The sequence below is a fragment of the Ictalurus punctatus genome, chromosome 15 (assembly GCF_001660625.3).
Source record: "Ictalurus punctatus breed USDA103 chromosome 15, Coco_2.0, whole genome shotgun sequence".
NCBI classification, from domain to species: Eukaryota; Metazoa; Chordata; class Actinopteri; order Siluriformes; family Ictaluridae; genus Ictalurus; species Ictalurus punctatus.
In genome coordinates this window covers 14389581-14417155 of record NC_030430.2, presented here as the reverse complement: position 1 = coordinate 14417155, position 27575 = coordinate 14389581, and the positions used below count along the sequence as shown (strand labels likewise).

The following is a 27575-nucleotide window of genomic DNA, read 5'->3' as shown; positions in this document are numbered from 1 at the left end:
AAAACATATTTTGTCCTTCATTAATAACTTTATAAGTAACTTAAACGGAATCAAGAGATCATTTATTGTGACATCATAATCAATTACAACAAACCACAAGTTTACTGTTAGCACAATGATGGGCTGATTATGTGAAACTGTGTAGCTGCACTGGAAGCAGCCACAGTGAGGTCATTTTCAAAGTCTTTTGTCTGTAGCATAAAAGCCAAGAAGAGCTCTAGTGTTGAACTGAAAATGAATGTTTATGTAATCACCACAGCATTCACCAGGCCATAGCAACTGCAGAAAAAACAACAACTTTTGATTAACACTGTACCTTTTATTCTTTGGCATGGGCACCAAGTTGCATCAAAGAGTGTTTTGAATGGCCTGTGGGACCCAGTGACTTTCAGTCAGATCTCACTACTGAAGCTGTAAGCCGAGCTCAGAGGTGGCTTGGAGTGAAAAAAAGTGAACAGTCTCTGAAGAGTTATTTTAAAAAGAATAATCAGACACAAACACTTCAAACCGTTCAGCACAGAAAGAAAGTTGAATAATTCTCATTCTTCTGTTTAATTATTCATGTTGATATGAGTTTTTTAATCTTCTGAGTTGCCTGCAACTTGGCTCGAGTGGTTTATACTGTATATCGTGGTTGATAAAGCAGTGCAGTAAGATGCTCAAAGCAGAACAACTTATTGCCATTTCAGTTTATTGTTGTTGTTCAATGAAATGATGCATAAATCATTCATGTGTTTTATGGCTTTCTATTCCTATGTGATTCTTTTAATAATGTCATGTAGGGTTCAAAGCCATTAGATACAGAGTGGCAAATCTGCAAGAGGAAAACTGAGCTCAAATGAATTATTCATAGCCGTCAGTATGGCAATAAAGTAAGTCACACAAGTATAGCAATATTGTCCAAAGTTTGTTTAATTACTAGTGGTGATTTACAGAACAGTGCAAAGGTTTTAGGCACATGTAAAGAAATAAGGTAATGGGAATATGATTTAAATATAAATATAAAGAAAACAACTATAAAGGATAGAAGACTAATTTGAAGATTTGGTGTGACAATCTTTTGCATTTATAACTGCACCAATTCTCTTAGGGATCCCTGTTGAGCAGTTTTATCATTTTAAAAGGAAATCAGCTGCTAGAGTGTTCACACATCAACGTGTCCTGGGTTTTCAGTAGACTTTGGCTCCCACTTGCTTCTATCTCTGCAGATCTAAGACAAATGCAACAATGTTTTAATGTGAGACACAGACTATTACTTTATATGTTGGTTTCTTTACATTTTATTGACATCTTGTTGGTGTCATCTTACTGCTTGTTGGTGTCAAGCCATTGGTGTCAGGCCATTGTCCACAAGATTCTTACAAAACCTGTACAGAATCTCATTGCTGAAAGGTATCGATTAGGAAAGGATTAGAAAATAATTTCCAGAACATTACAGTTGTGCTTAAAAGTTTGTTAACCCTTATATTTCTTCATAAATATAGCCTAAAACTTAATAAGATGAGGTAATGATCAGGTGTTTTCAATCAATGGGATGACAATCAGGTGTGAGTGACCACCCTGTTCTATTTAAAGAACAGGGGTATATCAAAGTCTGCGCTTCACATCACATGGCATGAACAAAGGAGATTTCTGAGGAACTCAGAAAAAGAGTTGTTGATGCTCATCAGGTTGGAAAAGGTTACAAAATCTAAAGAGTTTGGACTCCAGCAATCCAAAGTTAGCTGGACTGTGTTCAAATGGAGGAAATTCAAGACTATTATTATCCTCCCCAGGAGTGGTCGACCAACAAAGATCACTCCAAGAGCAAGACGTGTAATAGTCTGTGAGTTCACAAAAGAACCCAGGGTAACATCTAAGCAACTAAAGGCCTCTCTCACATTGGGTAATGTTAATGTTTGAGTCCACCATCAGGAGAACACTGAACAACAATGGTGTGCATAGCAGGGTTGCAAGGAGAAAACCATTGCTCTCCAAAAAGAGCATTGCTATCCTTGTGCAGTTTGGTAAAGATGATGTGGACAAGCCAGAAGGCTACTAGAAGATGTTTTGTGGATGGATCAGACCAAAATCGAAATTTTGGTTTAAACAAGAAGCATTATGTTTGGAGAAAACTGCATTCCAGCATAAGAACCTTATTCCATCTGTAAAACATGCTAGTGGTAGTATCATGGTTTGGTCCTTTTTTGCTGCATCTGGGCCAGGTCGACTTGCCATCATTGATGGAACAATGAATTTGGAATTATACCAGTGAGTTATAATGGAAAATGTCAGGACATCTGTACGTGATATGAATCTCAAGAGACAGTGGGTCATGCAGCAAGACAACGACTCTAAGCACACAAGTTGTTGTTGTAGAATGGTTAAAGAAGTATAAAGTTAATGTTTTGGAATGGCCAATTCAAAGTCCGCACCTGAATTCAATAGAAATGTTGTGGAAGGAACTGAATCAAGCAGTTCATGTGAGGAAACCCATCAAAATCTCAGAGTTGAAGCTGTTCTGTACTGAGGAATGGGCTAAAATTCCTCCAAGCTGATGTGCAGGATTGATCAACACGTTTAGTTGCAGTAATTGCTGCACCAGATACTGAAAACAAAGGTTCATATACTTTTGCCTCTCAGATATGTAATATTGTACCATTTTCCTCAATAAATAAATGACCAAGTATAATATTTTGTGTCAATTTTTTGTTTGGATTCTCACTGACTACACTGACTTGTGGGAAAATCTGATGTCATATTTTTGCAGAAATATAGAAAATTCAAAAGGGTTCACAAACTTTCAAGCACCACTTTAGATGTACCATGGAACACCTTAAAGGCTTTTATCAACAAGTATAGAAAATGGGGTAAAAAAAGTGTATGTCTGCACACTGATCATGTCACACTATTGGTACTTTACTTAGTCATATACATTGCTTTGACTAGTTCTGGGAACTTGCTTTTCTTAAAACTACTTTGCATTTAAATTTTTTCATCAGCAATTTTAACTGCTGTTTGTGTTGGCCTCGCTTCTGCATTTATCTGCACAAATGTAAAGAAGGAAGCACATTCAAATTGACCCTCTTTTGCATCATGGTTTCCTAGGAGAACGAATGCATCCATTCAGTAAGAGAATAAAAAAAACAGTGAAGAGGGAGAAAACATGCACAGGCAATGCATGCTGATGAGCGTCACAGTGGCTCTCTAATCTGGTCAACAGGAGAAATGTTGCATTTCCAGAATGAGGATAAGTATGATATATTCGGGAAGCACCACAGCAGAGGAGCATGGGGCATCTGCACCTCCACTCCCTGGCGGCACGAGGGAGAACGAGTGCAGTTGTTATGCTCGGCACGTTCTGTGCTGGCAGATCTCTCTGGACTGTTGGAGCCCATTAAAATGTCTTGTAGTACAGGATAATCCTTTTGCTTGGAGCCGGGCACGGCAATGCATCAGGAAGATATAAGCCTGGACAAAGACACGAAATCTTTCATTATTTGTCAGCAGATCTTTAAAAAAAATTTAAACTGAAAAATGCTGCTTGCATAAGTATTCAACCCCTTCAAACTAGTACTTGGTAGAATCACCTTTTGCTGCAATAACAGCTTTAAGTCTATTGGGTTAAGTTCCTAACAGCTTTGCTCACTGTATTGGAGTGATTTTCATCCATTTGTCCTGGCAGATTTGCTCTGGTTTCTTCAGGCTGGTTGGATCTTGTTTGTTGACTGTAACAACAACAAACAAGATCCAATCATCCACAAACAAAAAACAAAAAAGGTTCTGAGGATGAAAATCATGCATTATGCTGCCACCACGTTTCACAGTAGGGAATGTGCTAACTGAGGTGTGGCCTGCATTAAGTTTACACCACACATAGTGCTTTGAAACTTGCACAAATATCATCACACCAAAACCACAGCTCCAGTGGTTTATAGCAGTGGTTTCTTCCTAGCTACCCTCCCATACAGTCCTCAATTATGCAGAGCTCTTGAAACGGTCTTCACTCCACACTCTGTATCTTCATGCAACTGTACTCTGTAACTCCTTCAGAGTGACTGTTGGTGTCATCGTGACTTCCCTCACTAGTCTCTGTCTTGTTTTTCTGCCATGTTTTGAGGGACGGCCTTGTCTAGATAGTGTCTGGGTGGTGTGATGCAGTTTCCATTTCCTCACTATTGATCCAACAGTGCTTCCTGGGATGTCCAACCTACTAGATATAATTTTACACCCTATTCCTAAGTTATGAAATTCTATTACCTTATCATTAACTTCCTTAGTATGCTCCTTAGTCTTTATTTTCAGTTTCGTTCAAACTGACAGTCACTTCAATGTGCAGTTCAACTGAGTTGAATTCGCAGTTGAAGTTTTTGTTCAGAAAATAGGAGCTGCTTTAATATTTCATAGGTGAAGGCCAATTATAAGTCAATTGTGTCCTCGGACCTTGAATACTTATGGAACTATGCAACATATGCAGGGTTAGTGTCTGTGCAGAGTTTCTTAGCATGTTCTCCCCACGTCCACATGGTTTTTTTTCTGGGATCTCTGGTTTCCTCTTACCCTTATCAAAACATGCCAGTAGGCACCCTATCCTGGGAATTTATTATTATATATTTAGATTTTTGAGGTGATAAAAATTCTCCCAACAAAAGTCTCCAATAGTTAGGGAATTAGAAGGACTCCAGGCTTTCCTCCACATCTCATTTTTAACCTATACCCATTTCTCTCTCCCACTATTGTTTCACAGACTGTTGATTTGTTATTTAAAGATGTAATGGACCTATACAATTGACTATTACTCAACTGCAAACTCCTGATTTGTATCAATAAATATTTGAGTGACCATTAAAGGTCCTTGTGGGCTGTTGCCTTTTACTTCCTTTCCAAAACTGTGACAAAGCTGCAAGTACTAAAAGTGCCTGATGCAAGTCTATTGATAAACTACATATTTTACACTTACCTGGTTACAATTTAAAGTTATTGGTATTATTGATATTATTAGTAGCCTGGTAAATCTTAGAATACTGATGTTTTCTTTCTGTTTTGTTGCCCTGGCATTGAGCTGGGCTGTTTAAAATATTACTCATCTTTTGTTGCCAGAAAGGCTACACAGTTCTGCACTTTCTGAACTTTATAATGCAACAGGCTTTAACCAAATATTCTAGAGAATGTCATACATAGCAGTACTAAATACAAAACCCTATATTGTACAAACACCTGCAGACAAAGTTTATGGTAGTTATGAGACTAACATTTAAGTTCCACTTCAGGTATACTTCTTTTATTTACCTGTGTATGCTGTACTATATTTCAAACTGGTTGAGTGGTTCCTGGACTGGTTGCAATATCTGACAGCCAACTAGCATAGATATCATTTCACGATCTTCATCTAGGTCAGTCCAGAATTTATGATGTATCTTGATGCACTGAAGATGTAGGACTGAAGATCTTAGTGAAACTCTAAAAGGAATGGTATGGTGTAAATCACATGTCAGAACATTGTTTTGGATAATAAAAACTAACTGTGATGGCATGGTGCAGTGGGGTTATCCTGACCAGAATAAAGCTCTTAATGAAAATGAATGAATGAATAAAAAATTCAGCAAGTCCTGAATCCTTTTGATTCTTAAAGTGTAAATTTGGACTCTTTCAATCGGTCAGTCATGTTTTTTGGTTGTTGTACACACTAGTGAAAGTGACTTAAGCCTACTGGATAACTGAGTTTTGCTATAGACATGAACAAACAGCCTGTGTTTTGGCAGTTGGTTGGACCAATCTGGATTTATTTTTTTATTTTTATTTTTTTTAAATTTATAGCAGGGTTGTGAGTCACAAAGCTAGTAACCCAAAATGTGTAAAAAGTTATTCTAAGAAATCAACAACAAATTCTAAATAAAAGAACACAATTAACAACAACAGCAACAAAATAAAAGACAAACATTTGCCTGAGTTAGACTATTCTAAAGTTAGGTTTACAACTAGGCTTCTTCCTTTAGGGATAATTAATTCGTACACACACACACACACACACACACACACACACACACACACACACACAAATTGAGAACAACTATTAATAACAAATATTATAAAGTATAGAGCTCTGCTCAACGTCATTACAAATTGGCGTGAAAAACGTCAGTCTTTATCGCTTCTCCAAGCTGCAGCGTCTCCGCCCTTCACGAGGAGTAAATAATCACAATCTGAGGTGAGTTTACGACTCAGGGATGTCTGTATACAGTTGTGTTGTCCGAAAATATTTACATTTCATTTAATATTAACGATTTGACTAATTAACTGGCGAGACATGACTAGTTGGCTAAGAAAAAAAGGTAAAGTAAGGTAAACTAGCATAGCTTACATAGCTCACGTGGCCTGTAGCAGTGCGTTCTGTCACACACATCGTGCTCCCCCCCCCACCTGTTCTCCACACACCCCACCTGTTCTCCACACACTCAAGCATGTCTGCTTGCAACCTGAGAACTTTCTGTGTAGGTTTACTTGTAAGTGTTTGGTTACCAGAGGCTTAAAAAAGCCCAGTTCAGTCCTACTGCAACACTAGAGAGAGTTAGTGTGTATGTACAGGATGTGTGTTTAGTATTTAAGGTGAAATTGTTTTCTAAGCGCTGCTATGCCTGTGTTTGTGGAAAATCCCGCTCAATTTTCTAAACATCGTCTGAAGTCGGAGTTAATTTCCCATAGTGTGGAGTTACCACCTGCAGAGAGTGAAAAACAGGTTTATCTGGAGGTTTATATGAAGCATGTGGGGAATAAAAACACTGCCGATTTCTCTAGTGATGAAGAGGAGCAGGTCCAAAATGGAAATGTAAGTTCACATGAAAAAGTACACCATTAATGTTTTTGTTTATATTGTGTGTTAGCTGTCCTGACTAGGGGTTTTACAAACTTTAAAAAAAGAGTACAGATTAATTTAACAAACATAATCAAATTATTCAAACATTAGGCGTATTATTCAAATGAGTATGGAGCTGTTTATCCCTGAAATGTCCACACATTTAAAAAACAAACAAACTTTTTATTTTTTGGATCAGATTAAAGTTGACTTTATATGTAGAGTTACTTTTTTTTCTTTCTTTTCTTTAAAAAAAAAAATATATATATATTGTAGTTTTTTTTTTTATTGAGGTTTGAATTAAACCCATTCAGTTTAAGTGACCAGTCAAACGGGATAATAACTATAACAATGCAATAGTAAATATAATAACTTCGATAATGATGTGTTGTGATTTTTCACCATAATAATAATAATAATAATAATAATAATAATAATAAGACTTTAAAAAGACATTTGGTTAATAGTGTTTGACGTGATTGAGGTGTATGTAATATTCAAGGGTGGCATCACTACTACAAAAGTTGTAGGGTAAAACCTTTTGTCTGAGAGAAGAGGTACATCTGTCATTTGTCTATAAAAACATAGAGACTAAATATGTATTTTGCTTTTAGCACTATATGGAACCAGGGTTCGGTGATAATGCAATAACAGCGCACAACACACCTTTGAAATGACACCAGAGTAGCTTGCTTCAACCCCACATGCTTCATTCTGCATTTTACTCCTCAGGCTGCTAATGACAAGAAAGAATTAGTCCACGAACTAGGATAGCACTCATTTTAAAATGAGTGCTATGTAAGACATGTTCACTTTCTGCAGTAGGCTGTTTGCCACTTTAATATCTGTCTGTGAAACATTTTTCCAGCTACCCTTACTTACTGTATTTGAAGAACTTAATTTGAGAAATGTTCCTATAATCCAGGGGGTGCAAATTAATTAAATTAATTAATTAAATTTAAAAAAACAACAACAAAAAAAGATAGATAAGGTGTTATTTGGGGATTCTGTGTTTTTTTTTATTGCTTTTCAAATAGAATTTCTTAAATGGAAAAACCCCGTGTTCCCTCTCCCTCTGTATTTTCTTTATGCTGGGGAGACACGGAGCTTAGCCTCCTTTAGTGACTTTTTGTGCAAAAAAAAAAAAAAGTGCCTAGTGGTAAATCCAGTGACTTTTTGTACAAACATTAGCGACTTTTCAAATGTCGTCAGTACTGTCCTGCAAGCTCGAGGTTTTGCTTTCCTGCTGCATTCACACCTCTCTCTGTGTCTGAGTGGCTGAGAGCCGGAGATTTAACCATGTCATGAATAACGAGATGCGCCCTTCGTACCAATTTACATCATTCATATGCGAATGTTTTACATGTAAAATAGTCCACGTTATTACAGCCTAGTACTCTTGTTCAAAGTACTTATACTGTTCAGAAACATTTTTGATCATTCATGTTCCATACCTGTCTGTTATAGTTTTATAAATGCCATAAGTTATTATTATTTTTAAATCAAAGGTTATGAAAACTAATTAAAAAAACACAAAAGCAAAAAAAAAAATCTATTTTTCCATCCATCTACAGTGCATCCGGAAAGTATTCACAGCGCTTCACTTTTTCCACATTTTGTTATGTTACAGCCTTATTCCAAAATGGATTAAATCATTATTTTCTTCAAAATTTTCCAAAAATCCCCCATAATGACAATGTGAAAGAAGTTTGTTTGAAATCTTTGCAAATTTATTAAAAATAAAAAACAACAAAAGCATATGTACATAAGTATTCACAGCCTTTGCTCAATACTTTGTTGAAGCACCTTTGCCATCAATTACAGCCTCAAGTCTTTTTGAGTATGATGCTACAAGCTTGGCACACATATTTCTGGGCAGTTTCTCCCATTCTTCTTTGCAGGACCTCTCATGCTCCATCATGTTGTAAGGGGAGCGTCAGTGCAGTCATTTTCAGATCTCTCCAGAGATGTCCAATCAGGTTCAAGTCTGGGCTCTGGCTGGGCCACAAGGACATTCACAGAGTTGTCCTGTAGCTTTTCTTTTGTTATCTTGGCTGTGTGCTTAGGGTCGTTGTCCTGTTGGAAGATGAACCTTCGCCCCAGTTAGAGGTCCAGAGCGCTCTGGAGCAGGTTTTAATCAATGATGTCTCTGTACATTGCTGCATTCATCTTTCCCTCGATCCTGACTAGTCTCCCAGTTCCTGCCACTGCGAAACTTCCCCACGTAGTCAGGGAGCTGACCAAAAAAAAAAATCAAATTTTATTTTTTTTTGTATCGACTTTGGTGTCGAGTATCGTGTACTTTTGGTGGTATCGGTACAGACTTCTAAATTTTTGGTATCGTGACATCTCTAGTATATAGTTAAAAACCATGCTTTCGTACTATTTAAATGACGTGCTTTACGGTGTAATGACACAAGAAGAAAAATGATTGGCATGGCCACCATGGGATGGGCCTGTGGGACGGGGTGACTTTCCGTCACCTGATACTGCTGAAGCTGTAAGGAAAAGCTCGACGGTTGCTTTGAGAGTAATAAATCTCTCCTGACTGGCTATTTAACAGATTCGATGTCAGACAGACTTTAAATAGGGGGTACACACAGCATAAAGTAAATACTGTTAATAATTATGAATATGTAGTCATTTATTTGAAATTGTTTTAGTTTACACGCTGCCACCATGGTGTATTCATGCAAATCAGAACGCTGCTTATTATTTTCCATTTACATATAACCAGAAACCTAACTGCCTACTGTGAAATTTCATTATTAGCTGACCAACTTAAGTTTGGATACCAAAATAGAAAGGGTTTCCATTTTGGTTTTTAAGATTCTGAAACATGAGTTCAGAATGTTGCTGCAGCTGTCCGTTATACATCCACCAGCCACAGAGTGTAATATCAGTACATTACTTGGTGGGTGTATGTGTGTGGCAGGGAGAGTCTTGCACAAGGCTGTGAATCTGAGCCATGCTTCAGAAACTTCTTGGGTGTCGGATTTACAGTTTATGATCAGTACCGCTATATTGCCTCTCCGAAAAAAACCCCAAAAACCATTTCAAATCTCTCGACTAGTTACCGAACTACGTGACTTTTTAAACAGTTTGTGTAAGACTATGTTTACATGGACAGCAGTAATGTAATTATTGACCTTATTCTGAATAAGACAATATTGTGATTAAGGTGTTTACATGAGTTTCTTTTAGAATATTAATTTCATGTTCAGGTTTTACATGTTATAGAACATAGATCGATTAACGGAACACGTCATTACGTCCCCACGCCACGCCGTCCGACGTTCCCTCCAGAATTTCACGTATCAACATACAGTTCGTCTTCGTTATGGTAACGTATAAAGTTTTGGGTGTTTTTTAATTTTAAATTTTCCGAAAGCTTTTTTTAAATTATTTGTCATGCTATACGTGCAAATAGACGACTGCTTGAAGCCATGGGCTGCGTCCCAAACCACGTACTTACTTACTGTATAGTAGCCGAAACCGCGTACTTACCTACTATATAGTAGCTTTGATACATGCATTTTAGTCTACTATATAGTAGGTAAGTTTTGGACGCAGTCATGCGCTCTTGTTTGCCGTCAAACGGTTGAGCACTGCCATGTGTGCACGTGTCCTCTCGCAAAATGTGGTGAAAACTCTCACACGACGTTAATAGTGTGATTAAAGTGTGTACATGTCTGTAATGCACTTCCATAATGCGACGAAAACAGGAATACTCCATGTATGAATTCGATTTGTGTTTATTTCGAGTATGACTTTAGTCGGATTAAGGTCATCAATAATTGCTGTTTACATGGTAGTTTCTTAATCGGGTTAATATCCGAGTATGTCCATGTAAATACCGTAAGAGTATCGAGTTAAAATTTTTTTTATCCTTTTTATTATTCTGTAGTTGTCATGTCTACTTCAGTCTATTTTACTTATTTAAGCATGTGAAATGTTTGAATGGAGTATCCTGGTGAAGTAACTGTGTGTGTGTGTGTGTGTGTGTGTGTGTGTGTGTGTGTGTGTGTGTGTGTGTGTGTGATAACACAGGAAGAAGAAGAGAGAGAAGAGGATTCAGACATGGTGAACCTGAGCTCACTGACTGATGATCAGTTAAAACGCAAACTGCTCCAGTATATTCTGATGTTTTAACCTAAATTTTCCTCTATAATTTAGATAATATTTTTGTTTTGTAGAGGTCAAATAGAATTGTAATCAATGACTGATTTTACATACACATTAGTAATACAATAACTGTATGGTGGTCTGGGAAAACCTGATGGATGTCGTTGTGACTGAATTCTGACATCCAGCCAAAAACTATTTAATAAGCAGCATTTAACCAAGATAAAATTTTTTGCCTGTAATTATATTTTGGTATTTCTACTTTAAGAAAACAGAAACAGGTGTGTGTGTGTGTGTGTGTGTGTGTGTGTGTGTTAAACATTTTAACCTTGCCATCATGTTGGGTAAATAAGTGGCCAGCTTAACAAACCGAACTGTAAAAAGTCAGTCTATTGTTTTAATTGCTAGTTTGCTTTCCTAATGTGCTGATTTTTTATTTATTTATTTTTGGTTTTGGTTTGATCAAGTTGTTGGTTACACACCACCGCAAAACAGACTTGAGTCTAATTAGTTAGTTTGAAAAGCTCAATAAATACTTATGTGCTGTGGACTCTGTAGAGACGGAAAAGGACAATTGGCTTGTTTCAGCAAAATGTTTCACTACTTATAAAAATGCACATTAAAACAAATCACCAACACAAAAAAAGTCACCGAATTAATTAGTCAAGCAATTATTTCAGCATGAATGTAAGAGCGGATCAGTTGAGCCAAGAGTGACGAATAGGACCCCGTTCATCAAATGTCATGACTGACATTTACACTGAAAAACAAGTGATCAGGCTAGAGGATAATGCAAATGATACTTAAGATGAAAATAATTATAAATCTAAAATGGAAATGAATAAACATTTGATAAACTGTAACTAATGTTTTTTCCATAAATAGATTGGGTTACTACTGTAGAGGTAGACAATTGAAGAAGGCTTATTCACGGCCTGAAAATTACACTGTGTGGTGGTGAATGATATTACATGGATGGATCCTAACATTAATTGTGTGTGTGTGTGTGTGTGTGTGTGTGTGTGTGTGTGTGTGTGTGTGTGTGTGTGTGTGTGTGTGTGTGTGTGTGTGTGGGGAGGTAGCTAGCACGCGAGCGTTGTATGAGAGGAAGCTGCACAGGATGATGACCCAGTGCTCACAGCACAGTGTCAACAATAAAGATGATGGGAAATACTCTGATAGTGAGGAGGAGGAAGAAGAAGAAGAAGAAGAGGAGTCCGGTATGGATTATTATTTCATTTATTCCTTAAAGTCCTTTTTATTTATATATATATATATATATATATATATATATATATATATATATATATATATATATATATATATATATATATATATATATATATATATATATATAAAACATAAACATTGTTACAAATTTTTACACATCTGAGTCGGTTTATTTGGGACACATCACCTGGCACACATGATAAGAGCTAGAGTACTTGAGTACTAAATGTGGTGTGACTTGAAAAATTTGGGGGTTTTGGACAGTAACGAGTTGCAAAAATGTCTGTTAAAACTTTACTTTGCTAATATTTTACTTTTGTGTGTTTTTTGTACAGGATCAGAACAGCCTGGCCCAGAGAGTGTGTCCCATACTGATCTCGGTGCGACGCGTAGTGCGGTGTGTAAAATCTCATATTCTTCTGTACAACCCAGACACTTTATACTTTGTACTTTATTTGATCATTTTCTGGATCACAGATAGCAACAACTGACAGCACTGACAAACTGATTGGCCTAGTTGTAATTCCTTAGTTAAATTATTAAATTTAGTTGAGGGGTGGTAACAAAAAGAGATGCTCGTGCATCCAGGCTACAAAAAGACCTGAATAGCCTCGCAACCTGACAGTACTTGATGATAATCTGACTGAAGAATCGATCAAGAATTTTGTTTATGAATTGGATTGACATTAACTAAAATGTTATCCACTTATTATAATGGATTGCCAGCAAAAGACAATGAGTGCTGTTCGGCTAAACTAAAACTTTCAAATGGCGTAACTCGAGAAGATATTTACTGTATGGTTTAGCGTCCTGTCTGTGGTCAAACGATCCTAAGTAGTGGTCTAAAATGCAGTGGCTAGACATGTATACATATCTCATCAATAATAGTTCATACTACAGGGAAAGTGAAGGCATATTTTCTCTTGATGCTTACAACTTTTATTTTGTGGTCATGTTCAGTGTGTAATGTCTTACAAGTACAACATCGAGGATGGCACTGAAAGCCAAAGTAATGTTCAGCCAGATGCCATAAACTCCTTTGTTAGCTGAACAAAGTTAGCAAGCTAAAAGTGTCCATTCGAGATAACTCCTCAGTAAGAGCATGACCTAGCTATCTAGCATTAGATAGCTAGTTTCTTGATAGCAGTATGAAGCTCACTTAAAATCTACTAGCTTGTTTCCTAGTTAGTAGATTTTAAATGAGCTACATAGGTTTATTAAAGCAGTATGTGCTTAAAGCAAATTATATGGCTGTGTGTATAATAATATATATTAAGTGTGTGTGTGTGTGTGTGTATATATATATATATATATATATATATATATATATATATATATATATATATATATATATATAATATAATATAATATAATATAATTATATGGTCGGAGCACTTGGGGATCTTGACAGAGTTGGATATTTGAAGGGAGAGTTACAGCTTTCTTTTGGCTGTGTGTTTCTGGTAACTGATTAATTGAAAGGTGAATCTCCAGGTTGTCAACACTCTTAAGTAGCTTTTCCCTGAGAATGTCTCTGCACCTTCATCTTTCTACCGATCTTGAGTAATCTCCTAATCTCTAGGGTTGTAAGAATTTTGACTATCACAACGTTCAATACTAATAAGATACTATGGCAGAAATGATTCTGCTTAAGCAATTATTAATGACATTTTTTGTCCATACTAGTTTTGAATAACAGAATAATTATAAGATATTATATATAACAATTATAGTATAGTCCACAGAAATATCTATCTATCTATCCTTTAATGACTTGATACTTTGATTATCTTTAGTAAAGCTTCACTGCACTCCTTCTTAAGTGGATTTTTGTTGTTGTTTTAGGTGAGGTTAATAAAATTAAATGAGACACATTGCTTAATTAAACTGATGCATTTACTTACACCAAAACTTTTGGTGTCAAAAAGCTTGTTTAAATTCACATGGAAAATTAAAGATATTTATCTAAGAGCAATAATTTTTGTGTTTTGTAACCTGTTTAAAAAAAAAAATAACGAGTCACTCTACAGTATTCTAGTTGGTTAAGATGAAATTAAGGTCAGGATGCTTGTCAGCAATATATTTTGCTACATTGAGGTGGTCTTTTGGATTACCCTGATCATCTGCAAGGTAGGCAAAATATGTCCACACTTGACTACTTGCCACCGTCTTTCGACATGCTGTGGTTGTAAAAGGAAACCAAATGGATTTACGTCAGCAATGATTTTATCATGTTATAATATGTGTGTGGTTTGCGTCCCTGCGCACTCTTAATTAGCAGTATGTGTAACGTGATTCACCCATGGGAAAAACTGGACGTATTGAAAGTTCAGGACTTGATACTGCGTGATGCTACCACCACCCTAAGGGTGGAGTCCCATTAGAATGTTCTTCAGGTTCTTGGTCTTCTCCCGGACTAAAATAAATGTTTCCATGATTTTCTCAGTTTGTGACCCATCCATCTTGGTGGTTCTGAACTTCTTCCATTTAAAAATGATCAAAGACACTAAGCTCTGCAGGACCCTCAAAACTCCAGATGTTTTGTTGTACATCAGCACAGTATTGTCTTGGAGGTCTATAGACAGTTCCTTTGACCCCATGGCTTGTGTTTTCGCTCTGACATCAGCTGTGAACTTTATATATTGTATGGGCTTTTTGTGTCTTTCCAAACTATCCAATGAACTGAATTTACCACAGGTAAATTTAGTCAAGTTGTAGAAACTTGAATCTTATGAAATCATCATGTGCTTTTTGTTAAAGTCTCGGTCTTGTGAACACAAATAAGCCATTATATACTTTAAAAAGGCAAACATACAGTATGTTTTAGATATTCTTATTTTAATTTTATTTTTGATTACTCATTCTGTTCTAGTCCAATTTGATACTTTAATCCAATAAGATACTTGATTTAACGCATTTGTCCCACTCTGTAAACAGACCAAGTATTGCTCTATAGCAACAGCAAGTTGGCATCAAACATGGATTGTTTGTGTAGTTTTGGTTATTAATTCCCCTGAACCCCAAACCATCCCATACTATATGTGTCTGTGCCACTTCCCCTTCCAAACTCATGATGTTAAGTGCGAAAAATGCACGACTTCATTCAGAACATTATGGCTGCACTGGCGATAGTGGTCTGTGCAGTTAGTACACAACTAATGTGTCTGGATAACACAGCCAGTAAAGTTCACTCTCACTTTAAGTTGTGAGTAAGTTGTCCCAAAAGCTAATTTTTTGATAGTGTTATTTTAGTGCCTTGTGTTAAATCGCAGTGTGACCGTATTAAGCTTTCCGTGGGGGAGAGAACCATTTAACGTGAGGAAGAATAAACTGCTGCAGGCCGATAAGAAATGACCCATAGCCTGGTACCCATCCGAGGAGACTCTAGGAAGTCGCCATGGGCAAATTGGCAGTGAGAAACCCTATACAGCTGAAAAGCACTCTTTAAACACTCTCATACTTGTTTAATCGGTTTTCTAATCTACTATTGAGTCTTTTTAGATTTGTTTAGATCTGTTTACATGTGGAATAGCTTATTTCAAATGTTATTGACTGTTGTGGAAGTCAGTTAAGTCCTTTGACATGCTCCCTCCCTGACTTAATAAAAGTTCCTTTAAAAAAGTTTTTTTTTTTTTTTTAAAAATGTGTCGACAGACAGTATCAAATCATGGGCTCTTGGGATGATCAGTGGAAATAGGCCTCACCTGAGTTCAGTTTTAAGTGACGTAGCAAAGACTCTGAAGACTTGTGTAAATGTGATGTTTCAGGTTTTTTTTTTTTTATCATTTAGGATGCTTTCTGAAAACCTATTTATGCTTTTTTCATTGTAAGGTGCTTTTACTTTATCTTTTTTGATCAGAATAAACCTGTACTGTAACAGAATGAATACTTTCTCTGAATAAACTCTAAATACTTTCTGAATGCACTATCTATAAATATATTGTTCATTTCATTTTTCAAACATTTTTACGTTTTGTTCAGCTTTTGAGAACCTTGCAGTATTTTCATAGGATGGTACATACTTTGACCAGCTTGTAGCTGGGGATGTTGCATAGATTTAATGTGCTTTCTGCTACATTTTGTACATGTATAGGTGGGGCTGAACTGTCGGAGCAAAGAAACCTTTTATCCCCTGTGCTTTGTCCCCCCTGTGAGACAGGTACAGTATCAGCACCTAAACATGGCTTAGTAAAACTTTGTGTGTTTTTATTTATTTATTTATTTTTTAAATCACTTCTCAAATATTTATCAATTAATAATAAATATTTTAATGACAAGTATTCTTAGCATTAAAAGGTTCTGCTAGGAGCGAGAAACACCTAGATAGCTCCTACTGCATGTACATATACACATTTCCAACAAAATCAAAAGCATTCAGGTTTCTCCCGATAGCCACTGGCAATAGCATACTGCAGTATTTGGATGACCAACTCCTGTGTGACCCCACCAAGGAGCAAGTCATCCTGCCTGCCACATTGCAGCACTCTGTGTCGTGGTGGGTCCAAAATGAGCTCCAAAACACTGAAGCAGGTCACACAATTCATTGGAATGAGGCTAGATTTACTGAAAGTACTAGCCACTCTATCACCCTTACGTGTGATGTATATTATTATGCTTGACTGATTCAGCCAGGCTACTGTGGCTGGTATTCACATCTGTGTGACTGCGGCTGCATGTGATATCCTGCTGGGCATGCTGGAGCTGTGGGCATTCCAGAAGTGGCGTATCAGCCCACTGCCCAAACTGAAATTTAAGGACTATAAAATTTCTTTATCTCAGTTATCAGAGCTCAAGCATTGGCCCCCAAAGGTAGAGGACGTTCTTAAGAGAAAGAGTCCAATTGGGAGTGTAGCACCGTGGTGGGGTATCCACATGGCAGAACGTGGGCCCCCAGTGTAAGGTCAGAACATACCACCTAGCTGGTATTGAGGTCTTGCATCTGTCCTTGAAGATATTCTTGCCCGTTATCAGACATTGACCTATGCTGGTCCGTTCAGACAATGCTGTCACTGTCAGCTATATCAAATATCAAGATGGTATGAGGTCAGACTCCACAGGTGGGCTCATGCATAACTTGCCTCACTGAGAGCAGCTCACCTACCAGGGTTATACAATTGTGCAGGGAATGCACCATAAAGATGGCATATACAGTATGTTCAGGGGAATGGCATTTAAACCCAGAGATTTGAGAGGTTTGGCAAGACTTTGACCTCTTTGCCAGTGCCAAATCAACCCATTACCAGGTGTGGCCCTCCCTTTATGCCCTACCCATGACTAGCTCACAGTTGTATGCCCTTCCCATGATTTTTTCCCCCACAGTGCACAAAATTCAGCATCTAGGCTATAGTGTCTTGTGTGCCCCAGAGATGCCTGGCAAGACCTTGGTTCCCATTATCGTGTCACACATTGACTTTTTTGCTTCAGGGACTGTTAGACAGTGGAAATTCCCCATCTACATTGAACTTGTATGTGGCAGTAATTAAACACTCTGAATATACTCTAGCAGAGTCGATCAACTTGGGTAAAACAAAATTCCCATGGTTTAGCAACTCTTGTTTTCTAAATATGAATCAGTGTGGCTTCTGTAGCACATCCTTTTTTTTTTTTTTATAGATTATCCTATGATTTGCATTTATGTAAATTAAGTAGTATTAAGTATTATTTTTTTTTTGATTAATTGACTAATCGGATGGAGAAAACCCTCAAAATTTCAATACCATTTGTTTTCGTTTGTTTAAAATAAAATACACACAACTTTACACTAACACAACTGTACACATATAATATAAAATGCATTTTTTTTTAATGGAGGCACAAAAAGTACTGATAATTAAACTATAATCCTAAATTAATAATAAAATCTCACTTTCACTGCACCTTGCGGTTCAAGTGCCTTTAAGCATATCTATTTTTTTTTAATTTATGTTTACTTTGATCATAGTATTTTAATTAGACATTACTGATCTTACTTGCGCTCCCACTGTTTATCACTGGGTCTAAATGTAATGGATCACCATCGTTTCAGGTGTGTGTGGGGGGTGGTAATAGAATGGAGAATGTCAAGGCTATTCTATGGGGGTTTCCCAGCCCCCTTTCCCTGACCTTTGTCTAGTTGATGGGTTTTATGTCTTCTTGCTCTTAATTGGCTTAATATGCAATTTATGATTATGTACTTGCATGTTATATTGTATATTGCACTGTATTTTTTTAAATATTGCAAATTCTGTTTAGTGTACATTGTATTGCATATTCACAGTATATAATATATACTGTATATACTTCATTATTTTCTTCTATTCAATTGTCCACAGTACAGAAAAGAAATGTCATTCAAACCACACTGTTGCAAAGAGACTGTAATTGAACTAAACTAACAAACATGTGACTGTAAGGAGACCTTATCAGTACGATAATATGTTATATCAACAGTAAAAGAAGACATATCCAGACATATGTAATCCATGCAAATCCGAATTCAACATTAACAATTCACCATCTTATTCTAATGTGAAGGACTCAGATAACACATCTGTAATAAAAATAAGACATTACAAAAGAGTTTGAAAATAAATGCACGTTTGTGCGGGGCTGCGGGTAAGCTAATATTACCATCAAATCTCGCTAATTATTCATCAATGGAAATAGGCAGCGTTTAAAAGGAAATATGTAGCAAATTATTCATCACTGTGCAACACGAATACCACATACCAAAAGACCTGAGGAGTGAATAGTTTTTTGCCACTTTGAGCTCATGGCAACTTCTGAGCACTCAGCGTGGGTGTGAGCATGGACGTGACACATGATGTGAGTGACCAGTTGTCATGGCAATGTCAGGTCATGTAAAGTCTTATAGAACTGTATATGTATAGAAATCAAAGATATACAAATTGGCCATGGCCAGTGAAAAAGTATGTGGGGGGATAAAAAAAAAAAAAGTATTTTATTTTTTGTTTTATTAAAAGTGGATTTACTTTTTTTCAGGGGATTCTACACCCCTGATCACACATGAATTAAACCAGACCTTTTAAGCAACTCACACCTTGCACACAGTGGAGCATTTTGGATATAAACATAAGTTTGTGCTCGCACATCACTGTCGTGCTTCTGTGCTACACAATTTCCACTTTGTAAAGTTTGCCAGTTACAATCTGCTTCACGGCATTTAATATAAAATGCTCCCCTGACTTAGAGCACACGTTTTTCTGCTGTCACTTGACGATTACACCTCCATCAGATGGTGACTGAGCTTATGTTGGGCATAAAAGGTAACGCTGATGTGAATGGTAAACTGAAGAAACAGCTTATACTTCCGGTTAGGAAAACAACCGCTAGTGTTCCATTTGAGACCCTTCTAAAATTCATACACTAGAGTGCATAGTGTAAGCGTATAGTGCATCATTTGGGACACAACTTTAGTATTAACTCTCCGATGCGTGTTTTCGGAACAGAAATAACATAATGAGTAAATGCACCCCGTGCTGTGCGCAGACCAACTAATCCATAATGAGATTCGTTGACAACGATTTTCATAATCGATTATTATCTATTTTTATCGAGTAGTTATTGCAGCTCTAGTTTACTCTCTACATCAAATTCAATATAGATGTGTCTCATGAGTCCATGGCTTTTGTCACATGTCGTAATGTGAAACTGCGCTACAAAACGAACCGCTTCAAATTGTTTTAGCTATAAATTAATTATTAAAGGTTAGGTATGAAAAAGGTAACTTGATACCTTTCAGTCAGGTTAGTTGCTTATCCAGACCTCTATAAGCAAGGACATTTATATAACTGGACATTTACAAATTTTAATATTTGGACCGGAAATCTTATCCTCAGAACAGTGGTTCATTTGCTATGGAAGTAAAACGTGGATGCCTCCCTTGTCTAATCAGAAGCCGGTCGACTGGGTGGTGGATGTCATCACATAGGTTTATAGACCAGCTGGTCACTCAGCTTCAACTATGACATGATATTCTACACGTATCCTCCTCTGGGCCTTATTTAGAGGTGCGCTGCTCCAGGAAGTCTGCGCTGTTGCTTCATTGGTATCACTATATGCACTTTCTCCAGATTCTACAAGGTTAATGTCACCCTTCCAGAGGGTGTGGGAGTGAGAGCCATTTCTGAGCACTTTTTTGGGCAGCTTTAAAGGAGTCCTGTTCCTCATAATATTGACTCTGTGTCATACCTCACTATGTGACCTTGTTGGAAGATATTGGCATTGATGCACACATGCAGAAAATGTGTGTGTTGCACGCGCGCCCCCAGCAATAATCCGGATCACAGTGAGCAAAACTCTCCAGTGGTCCACATTTATAGGTCAGCACAGATGAAACTGCTTTAAATGTACTTTTATTAAAATATTGAGAGATTCAAAATGTGGATTTTGACCAGTTCCTGAGCACGTACACAAAACTATGGCTGTTTCTGATTAAACATTCATCAGTATCAGTTAATTGCATATAATTTTCTGGTATTATCTCAATAAAAAGATTTTTAGATCTTGGCTATTATTCATCTATTTTAAAAATGTAGCCAGCACATCATATTTGCACGTTTTCCTTTTTTTTGTGGAGGTGTATTTTGTGCAGCGAAAATAAAGCATTCCCTTGCCATTCTATGTTGTCTTCTCTCATATACTATTAGATCAAATGGAAATTAACTAGATTAAAATGATGTTTAGGCTCTAAGCTCATTTTGCACCAAAATGTCACAAGGTGTTAGGTTTTATGTTTGCTCTTTGGGTTAAATTAGTTGTGTTTTAGTGTACTAAATTATGTTGTCTTGTGTTAATGGTGGAGTTTGTTGTATGGATGCAGAGCACAGCATTTGCCGATTTAATTGTAGTTATTACTGAACTAGTATATGAATTACAGGACAAGAATCTAGAGGAGTCATTGGACAGCCTCCAGAGCAGCTCCCTGTCCTTCAGCATCACACAGCTCGTGGAGGAGGGGAGTGTGTGTGTTTGTGTATGTTTGTTTGTGTGTGCTGGAGAAAGTTGTGAACGTGCTATTTTGCAAGTATGGTATGTGGCAAGTGTGGTATGTATGTTTTCATTGTCTTGCTGTGGTGGACAAAACATATTTTCAAGAATGAGAAGTGTCCACTAAATTCTAAAATGTTGAGTCTAGATTAATTTTAGCCGTTTGCTCAGGTTCTTTGGAGTAAAGATAGAATGATGAATATTGGGCAACTGTACATCACTTTACCATTAATTTATGGGTATTTTGCATCCATGACATGAATAATTCTGCTGTTATAATGTACGTTGCACATACATTATTTTCTGTGAGAAATTCTACATTTTTGTGATTGCTATAAATTTGTTTGTTGTTTGTGAGTGAGAATTATAATCCAAGTGGCTGTATGGCCTGCAGATTGAAAACAGGCTGAATCCACAATCAAAGTCAGCAGAGACTAAGGGAAGCTGTAGCCAGACACCAGTGGCAAGCAGGGCACAATTGGTCAGTAATCCTATTAAATGTGTGGGTAAACTAACTCTCTCTCTCTCTCTCTCTCTCTCTCTCTCTCTCTCTCTCTCTCTCTCTCTCTCTCTCTCTCTCTCTCACACTCACAACCCCCCCACACACTGGGATCAGCTAAAATTATAGGCTACAGCTTGTTAAATATTTATACACTATTTCATTCTGTGTGGTTTTTACGGTAAAATGTAGAGTTGTTTGTTGGTTAAATCTATATTGTGTTTTTAATACTCCCAGCAGCTCAAAGGAAGCACACCGAACATGTCCTTCTATCTGACCCCTGAGTGTTCACCTCTTCAGAAACAAACTACCACAATAAAACCAGCTATTGTAACTCAGTTCTTTGTTTGATGTGTATCTTTCCTCACACTCTGCTGTGTGTTTTTTCTTGTACTTGCAGGAGCTTAACTATAATTTTCTCCTTATTAACTTTTGAGTGATTCTTTTTTTCCTTTTCTCTGGTTCATCTTGAACAATCCAATGGCTTGCTCACCATTTCCAAAGACACAGGTTTTAGTCTTGTTCTTTTTGTCACTTTTATTTCTTGGTCACTTTCAAGAGGTTTGCTGTCCTCTCAGTCTCCACTCCTCACCTTACTTCACCATTTTGTCTTGTCAGGTTGCTTCATGTAATTCTTTTCTGTTTCTACTGATGTAGGAAGCCATGACTGATGTTCTGATGGAGATGTTCCCAGACACTGTAGTTACTCCAACTGGGATCACGTGAGTCCATCCAGTAGAAATTCATTGCAAACATTATCGTTCTTATTCTTTAAAGTTACAGTGTGTATGACTTTTGTCTACAAAAAAAATTTGTCAGGCGAGAACACAAATAATCTACTCTAGTGTTTGTCATGGGATTATTCTGTTGCTATATTTGGGACTGAATTTCTGGCTTTGCTGCAGTGATTAGAGGTGAAAGATGGCTAAAATTACTTCAGAATTGAATAAACTGTATTTCTACATAGTCAGTAAAATAGACTGTGATAATTATGTAATTGAAAAAGTTAAAAGTTAGTGTTATTTTACCTATTGCAGTATATTGGAGTTGAAATTAAATAATGAACATGACCTCAGTCTTTCAATTTTAGTTTGAAGGTGTGTACATCCTATTCAGGTGAACAGTGTAGGAATTACAGCACTTCTTTTTTTGGTCCAGCTGTTCCATGGCCCTCATTATTTCACTTGCAAGTAAGAAGATAAAAGGTCCAGACTTGATTTAAGGTTTGGCATTTCCATTTGGAATCTGTTGCTAACACTCAATATGAAGTCCAAAGAGTTGTCATCGCGAGTAAAGCACCGCCATCAATAGGCTGAAACAAACCATCGTAGAGATAACAAAGACATTAGGTGTGGCCAAAACGACTTTTTGGTACGTTCTTAATAAGAGAGAATACACTTGTGAGCTCCGGAACACCAAAAGGCCCAGAGACTACAGAAAACGACTGTGGTGGATCACAGACGAATTCTTTCCCTGCTGAAGAAAACTCCTTCAACAATCAAAAGAAGACATTACTAGAATAAATACAGAGGGTATACAACAAAATGTGACCAGACCATATCATCTAAATATGCCCAGACAGTTCTGGAACAACATCCTATGGACAGATGAGATCAATCTGCTCAGATTTCGCCAAATGCTTCAAAACACACTGCACGGTGCTTCACACTGCAGGACATGGACAGTGATCTGAAGCATATTTCGAAAGCAGCCCAAGAGTTTTTAAGGCAAAGAAGTGGAACATTCTGCAATGGCTTTCTGAAGGCAAAAGAAAGCAAAGAAACGCACCAAGAATAAGCAGGAACTGAATACAGCTGCAGTAAAGGCCTGGCAGAGCATCCCCAGGGCCGAAGCCCAGTGTCTGGTGATGTTTGAGGGTTTCAAGGCAGTCAGTGACTGCAAAGGGTTTTCAACCAAGCATTAAAAAGTTGTAATTTATGATAGTTAGTTTGTCAAATTACTTTTGGTCCCTTAAAAAGGACCACATATAAAAAGTGCCACAATTACAAAACCGTTCACCTGATTTGGATGTAAATACTTTCAAATGAAAGCATATTCAGTATTTAATTTCAACTCCAGTATACTGTGGTAAACAATATCTTTGTCGATGTTGAAATATTTATGGACCTATATGCTCACTGTCCACTTTATTAGGAACACCTAGTCATTCGTGCAGTTATGTAATTGTCTAATTGTATGGCAGCAGTGCAGTGTATAAAATCATGCAGATACGGGACAGCAGCTTCGGGTAATGTTCGTCAACTATCAGGGGGACAAAATGTGATCGCATTGATTTTGACTGTGGCATGATTGTTGGTGCCAGACAGGCTGGATTGAATATTTTTTATAACTGCTGATCTCCAGGGATTTTCATGCACAATAGTGTCTAGAGTTTACTCAGAATGGTGCAATGAAGAAAAAACATTCAGTGAGTGTCAGTCCTGCGGATGGAAATGCCTTGTTGATGAGAGAGGTCAATGGAGAATGGCCAGACTGGTTCGAGCTGACAGAAAGGCTACAGTGTATTTCGCCCTCCCACAATTGTTACAAGAAGTATAACATACTCGTATACTAATAGTAGTTATGGTTCTAATGTAATCTCCTTTTCCATTTCTCCAATCATATTCTGCTCGCAGGCAAACATAGATGAGTGTATAATTCCTGGCCTCCCTATAAACTTTGTCGTTTGCCGTTTGATTTGAAATTTGAAAATTTGAAATTAATTATGTTCTTGCTTTTCAAATTGTTAGTGGTTTCAGTTTAAAATGTTGCAGACTCATTTATTGCGTTTGTTTACATTGAGGCTATAACAGGCTATAATAATATTGGGCTTGTTTTGCGCATGTTTTTGAAGCTGCAGTTGCTTATTTGTCTCTCGAGTGTTGACAACAGTAAGGTATTCGTATCTGGTGTATATAAGCTTCAATACTTGACAGCGGAGGTGGCGGCGGATGCAGTTTTCCTGGAGTAGAGGCAAGTTGCTAACCTCTCATAGTTAGCAGAAAATAAGAGCAATTTACCACGCTGACCAAAGAAAAACAAAGAAAACATAGGAAATTCGATACCTAGCTGAATCAAGCGAACAAGTGCACTAATGTTAGCTAGCTAGGATCATATGATGTTTTTGAGCTACTAGGTACCCAGTGATGTGTCAGGGGTAGGGATGTCATGATACCAAAAATCTAGAAGTCTGTACCGATACCACCAAAAGAACACGATACTCAATACCAAAGTTGATACCACGGTGTGGTCTAAAAATAAAATTAAAAAAGTTTAATTTAAAAGTTCCTGGAGGACATCCTCCCCTGGCTGATACTGGCAAAGAGAGAGAGAGGTATTTTAGTTATCAAACACTGTCTGACAATGAGTGGAGGTGCACACACGCACACACACACACAGACGCGCGTGCACACACGCATACACACACACACACACACACACACACACACATCCCTTATACTCTGAATGCAAGCGTTAGTTTAAATTCGCTGATATGGTGGCAGGACAGAAAGATTTATTAAAAGCATGAACATTTGAATAATTATTAGTGACATTAGGTTACGTTTTGCTGACAGGACACGGGCTGAATGGCGATGCATGGTGGCCCATTAGGAGGTAGTTTATAACATTGCAATGTGTTAGCGTCGTTAACAAATAACTGGCTATCGCAAACATTACATGGAGCATAACGTTAGCTGGTTTCACGGCCACAATGCCAGCTGCCTCAAACAAACATAATATAGAACTGTCTTTCAGGTGCTTCGCCAAATTCCAGGTGTTTCCTTGTTTTGTTTGAAATGAACGATAGCATCGGTTGCACACCGGAAACCGATGCTAGCCTTCCTCTCTGTTCCTCTCAATGAGTCGGGGCGGAGCTAAACTTGTTAAACTAAGCTAACCTTCTGTAGTTTTTCCCGTGTGCTTGTAGGCGTTCTTCTTCTTCAATTTAAAATTGGTTGGAAATTTGTACTCCTCATACACTATCTGAGATGTCATTACATGTCATTACACCCAAACACTGAGAGAGAGAGACACTATAATTACATTATAATAGGAAAACGTATTCAGGACTAATGCTGTTTTATTTTTTATGCTTTCTGAACAGCTAAGGGATTTATTTGGTCTCGGGTTTGGTTGTAACTTACTGAATGAACGATGAGTCAGCCAATTTATTCTCATTTGGGAATTTGTGTTTGTAACCGAGTTGAGAACTCCTGAGAGTCACCAGTGACTAACAGGATGTGTTGCCGAGTTTCTCTGTATTCCAGATTCTGTTATATCGGGCAAGATTGAGTGATTTGAGCCACCTGCTCATGCAGTGTGCTATTCAATTACACCAGGGCTAGCATCTTCCCTTCAAGCTTATACTGTAGCTAGCTAGCTAATGTTAGGCTGATTTATGATACTACAGAATGACTGCAGGATAGTGATGCAGGGGTACTGCTGCTTGATCAGGCAGTCACAGTAAAAGCTTTGGCTGATGGTAGCTTAAAAACATGCTTTTTGAGAGGTTTTGCTTATTCGTCTGGTAACGGTGATGGTCAAATTGAAGTGCACAATAAATGTATTTTATTCCCATAACATGTTTGTAATACTGAGTAATCACGAGCTAATATTTAAGCCGTGTCCCAAGGTGCATACTACCGTACCAAATAGTATGTCACCACATCATTGGTGTCTTTGCTAATTAACACTACTTTAAGACACAGACTTGAATTCTACCTAATTGTGTGCACAGTGAGATTAAGGTAGGAAGAGCACAGCACAACCCGTGTTATAAAATGTTCTTCCAAAAGTAGCTTGTAATAAATTACATCAAATTAATGACATTAAATCCTACATCCTATAGCTTTAATCATTACTTTTATTATTCATCATCAGATAATGGTTTCATCTAATTTATTTCCTTGCTCTTTAGTGCCACCAAGAGACGATCTATAAAGGGGGCAGCAGGTCGTCCTGTACAGTTCAAATACCCAGAAACCCCACTGAGTCCTGCATCACTGGAGAGACGGGAGATCCGGCAGCATCTGGTTTCTCTATGGGTGCAGGTTGTGGTCTTTTTTTTGGTGGCTGCACTCCTATATTTCATTTATGTATCAATGGAAGAGCCACTGGAGAATCCTTTCAGCGTATTGCTAAACGGCCCGAGCCACGAGCCAAGCAGTGATGACCTTGCACTTGTCCCTAACTCTCAGGACACTCAAACTTGATAGAGGGTTTATTGTGCATTGGACTTGCACAGAATTTTATAGTAATAGTGATGTTCTCTTGGTTCAAGTCAAATACACTTGGATGTATATGGTTTGAGCTGCTGATCCTACTTGTGTAGGATTTTACCTTGTTTGAAGTAGATGAATAAAATTAACCGTTGAAGTCTTGGTTGCCACAGGGACCCACAGGAGTACTGTATGCAAATGTGTTTTTATTCCATTGTGTCATGTTCTTGAATAAATAAATAATTGGTTGACTATGTATGAGTACTGTTGTATGTAATAACCTAAACTTTTTAATTTTATAGCCTATAAGAGTTATGAATGTATATAATGCTTTTTAGTGCTTTCAAGTTTATTTTTTATTAAGTTCCTTTCAAATAAAATGTCACTTCCCATTTAAGTGCTGATACACCGTTACTTTTCATTCCACAACAGCAGGTGGCGTCCACGAGTACTGTCCTTTAATGTTACAGCTGTGTTGCCAGCTCCGCGGTGTGTAATTATGCATACATATACATACACACACACACACACACACTATATATATATATATATATATATATATATATATATATATATATATATATATATATATATATATATATATATATATAAATATAAAAGGAGAGACAATTATTGCACGTTTATGACAAGAATATGGCGAATGGACAGGCTGATTAGTGTG

The 27575-nt window shown here is 37.3% G+C and overlaps 1 protein-coding gene and 1 long non-coding RNA gene across 6 annotated transcripts; one reads left to right on the top strand and one right to left on the bottom strand.

Annotated features, from left to right (window-relative positions):
• Positions 1 to 282: 282 nt before the first annotated feature.
• Positions 283 to 6425, bottom strand: LOC108275542 (uncharacterized). 2 transcript variants are annotated; one of them, XR_006983744.2, is made up of 3 exons: positions 6341 to 6425; positions 5269 to 5439; positions 283 to 3450 (listed from the first exon to the last, which is right to left on the bottom strand). It is a non-coding gene; the product is annotated as an uncharacterized LOC108275542 (long non-coding RNA). The 2 variants fall into 2 exon arrangements; XR_008398041.1 differs by lacking the exon at positions 6341 to 6425 and adding an exon at positions 6100 to 6324.
• A 5616-nt stretch (positions 6426 to 12041) lies between these two features.
• Positions 12042 to 27147, top strand: lemd1 (LEM domain containing 1). Of its 4 annotated transcripts, none has more exons than XM_047160418.2 (8): positions 12042 to 12177; positions 12523 to 12584; positions 16281 to 16346; positions 21066 to 21143; positions 21570 to 21656; positions 21915 to 22004; positions 22332 to 22396; positions 26593 to 27147. In XM_047160418.2, exons 1-8 carry the CDS (start codon positions 12078 to 12080, stop codon positions 26885 to 26887), a joined length of 843 nt encoding a protein of 280 aa, XP_047016374.1. In that variant the 5' UTR covers positions 12042 to 12077; the 3' UTR covers positions 26888 to 27147. The 4 variants fall into 4 exon arrangements, with proteins under 4 accessions (XP_047016374.1, XP_017342015.2, XP_047016375.1 ...); XM_017486526.3 differs by having other exon boundaries at positions 21912 to 22004; XM_047160419.2 differs by lacking the exon at positions 16281 to 16346 and having other exon boundaries at positions 21912 to 22004.
• Positions 27148 to 27575: the final 428 nt, after the last annotated feature.

Coding starts and splice junctions, on each gene's coding strand:
- lemd1 (XM_017486526.3), top strand. CDS start 12,078: ATGATGACCCAGTGCTCACAGCACAGTGTCAACAATAAAGATGATGGG. Junction 12,585..16,280: donor TCGGTGCGACGCGTAGTGCG/GTGTGTAAAATC, acceptor GTACATGTATAG/GTGGGGCTGAACTGTCGGAG. Junction 22,397..26,592: donor GTTACTCCAACTGGGATCAC/GTGAGTCCATCC, acceptor CTTGCTCTTTAG/TGCCACCAAGAGACGATCTA.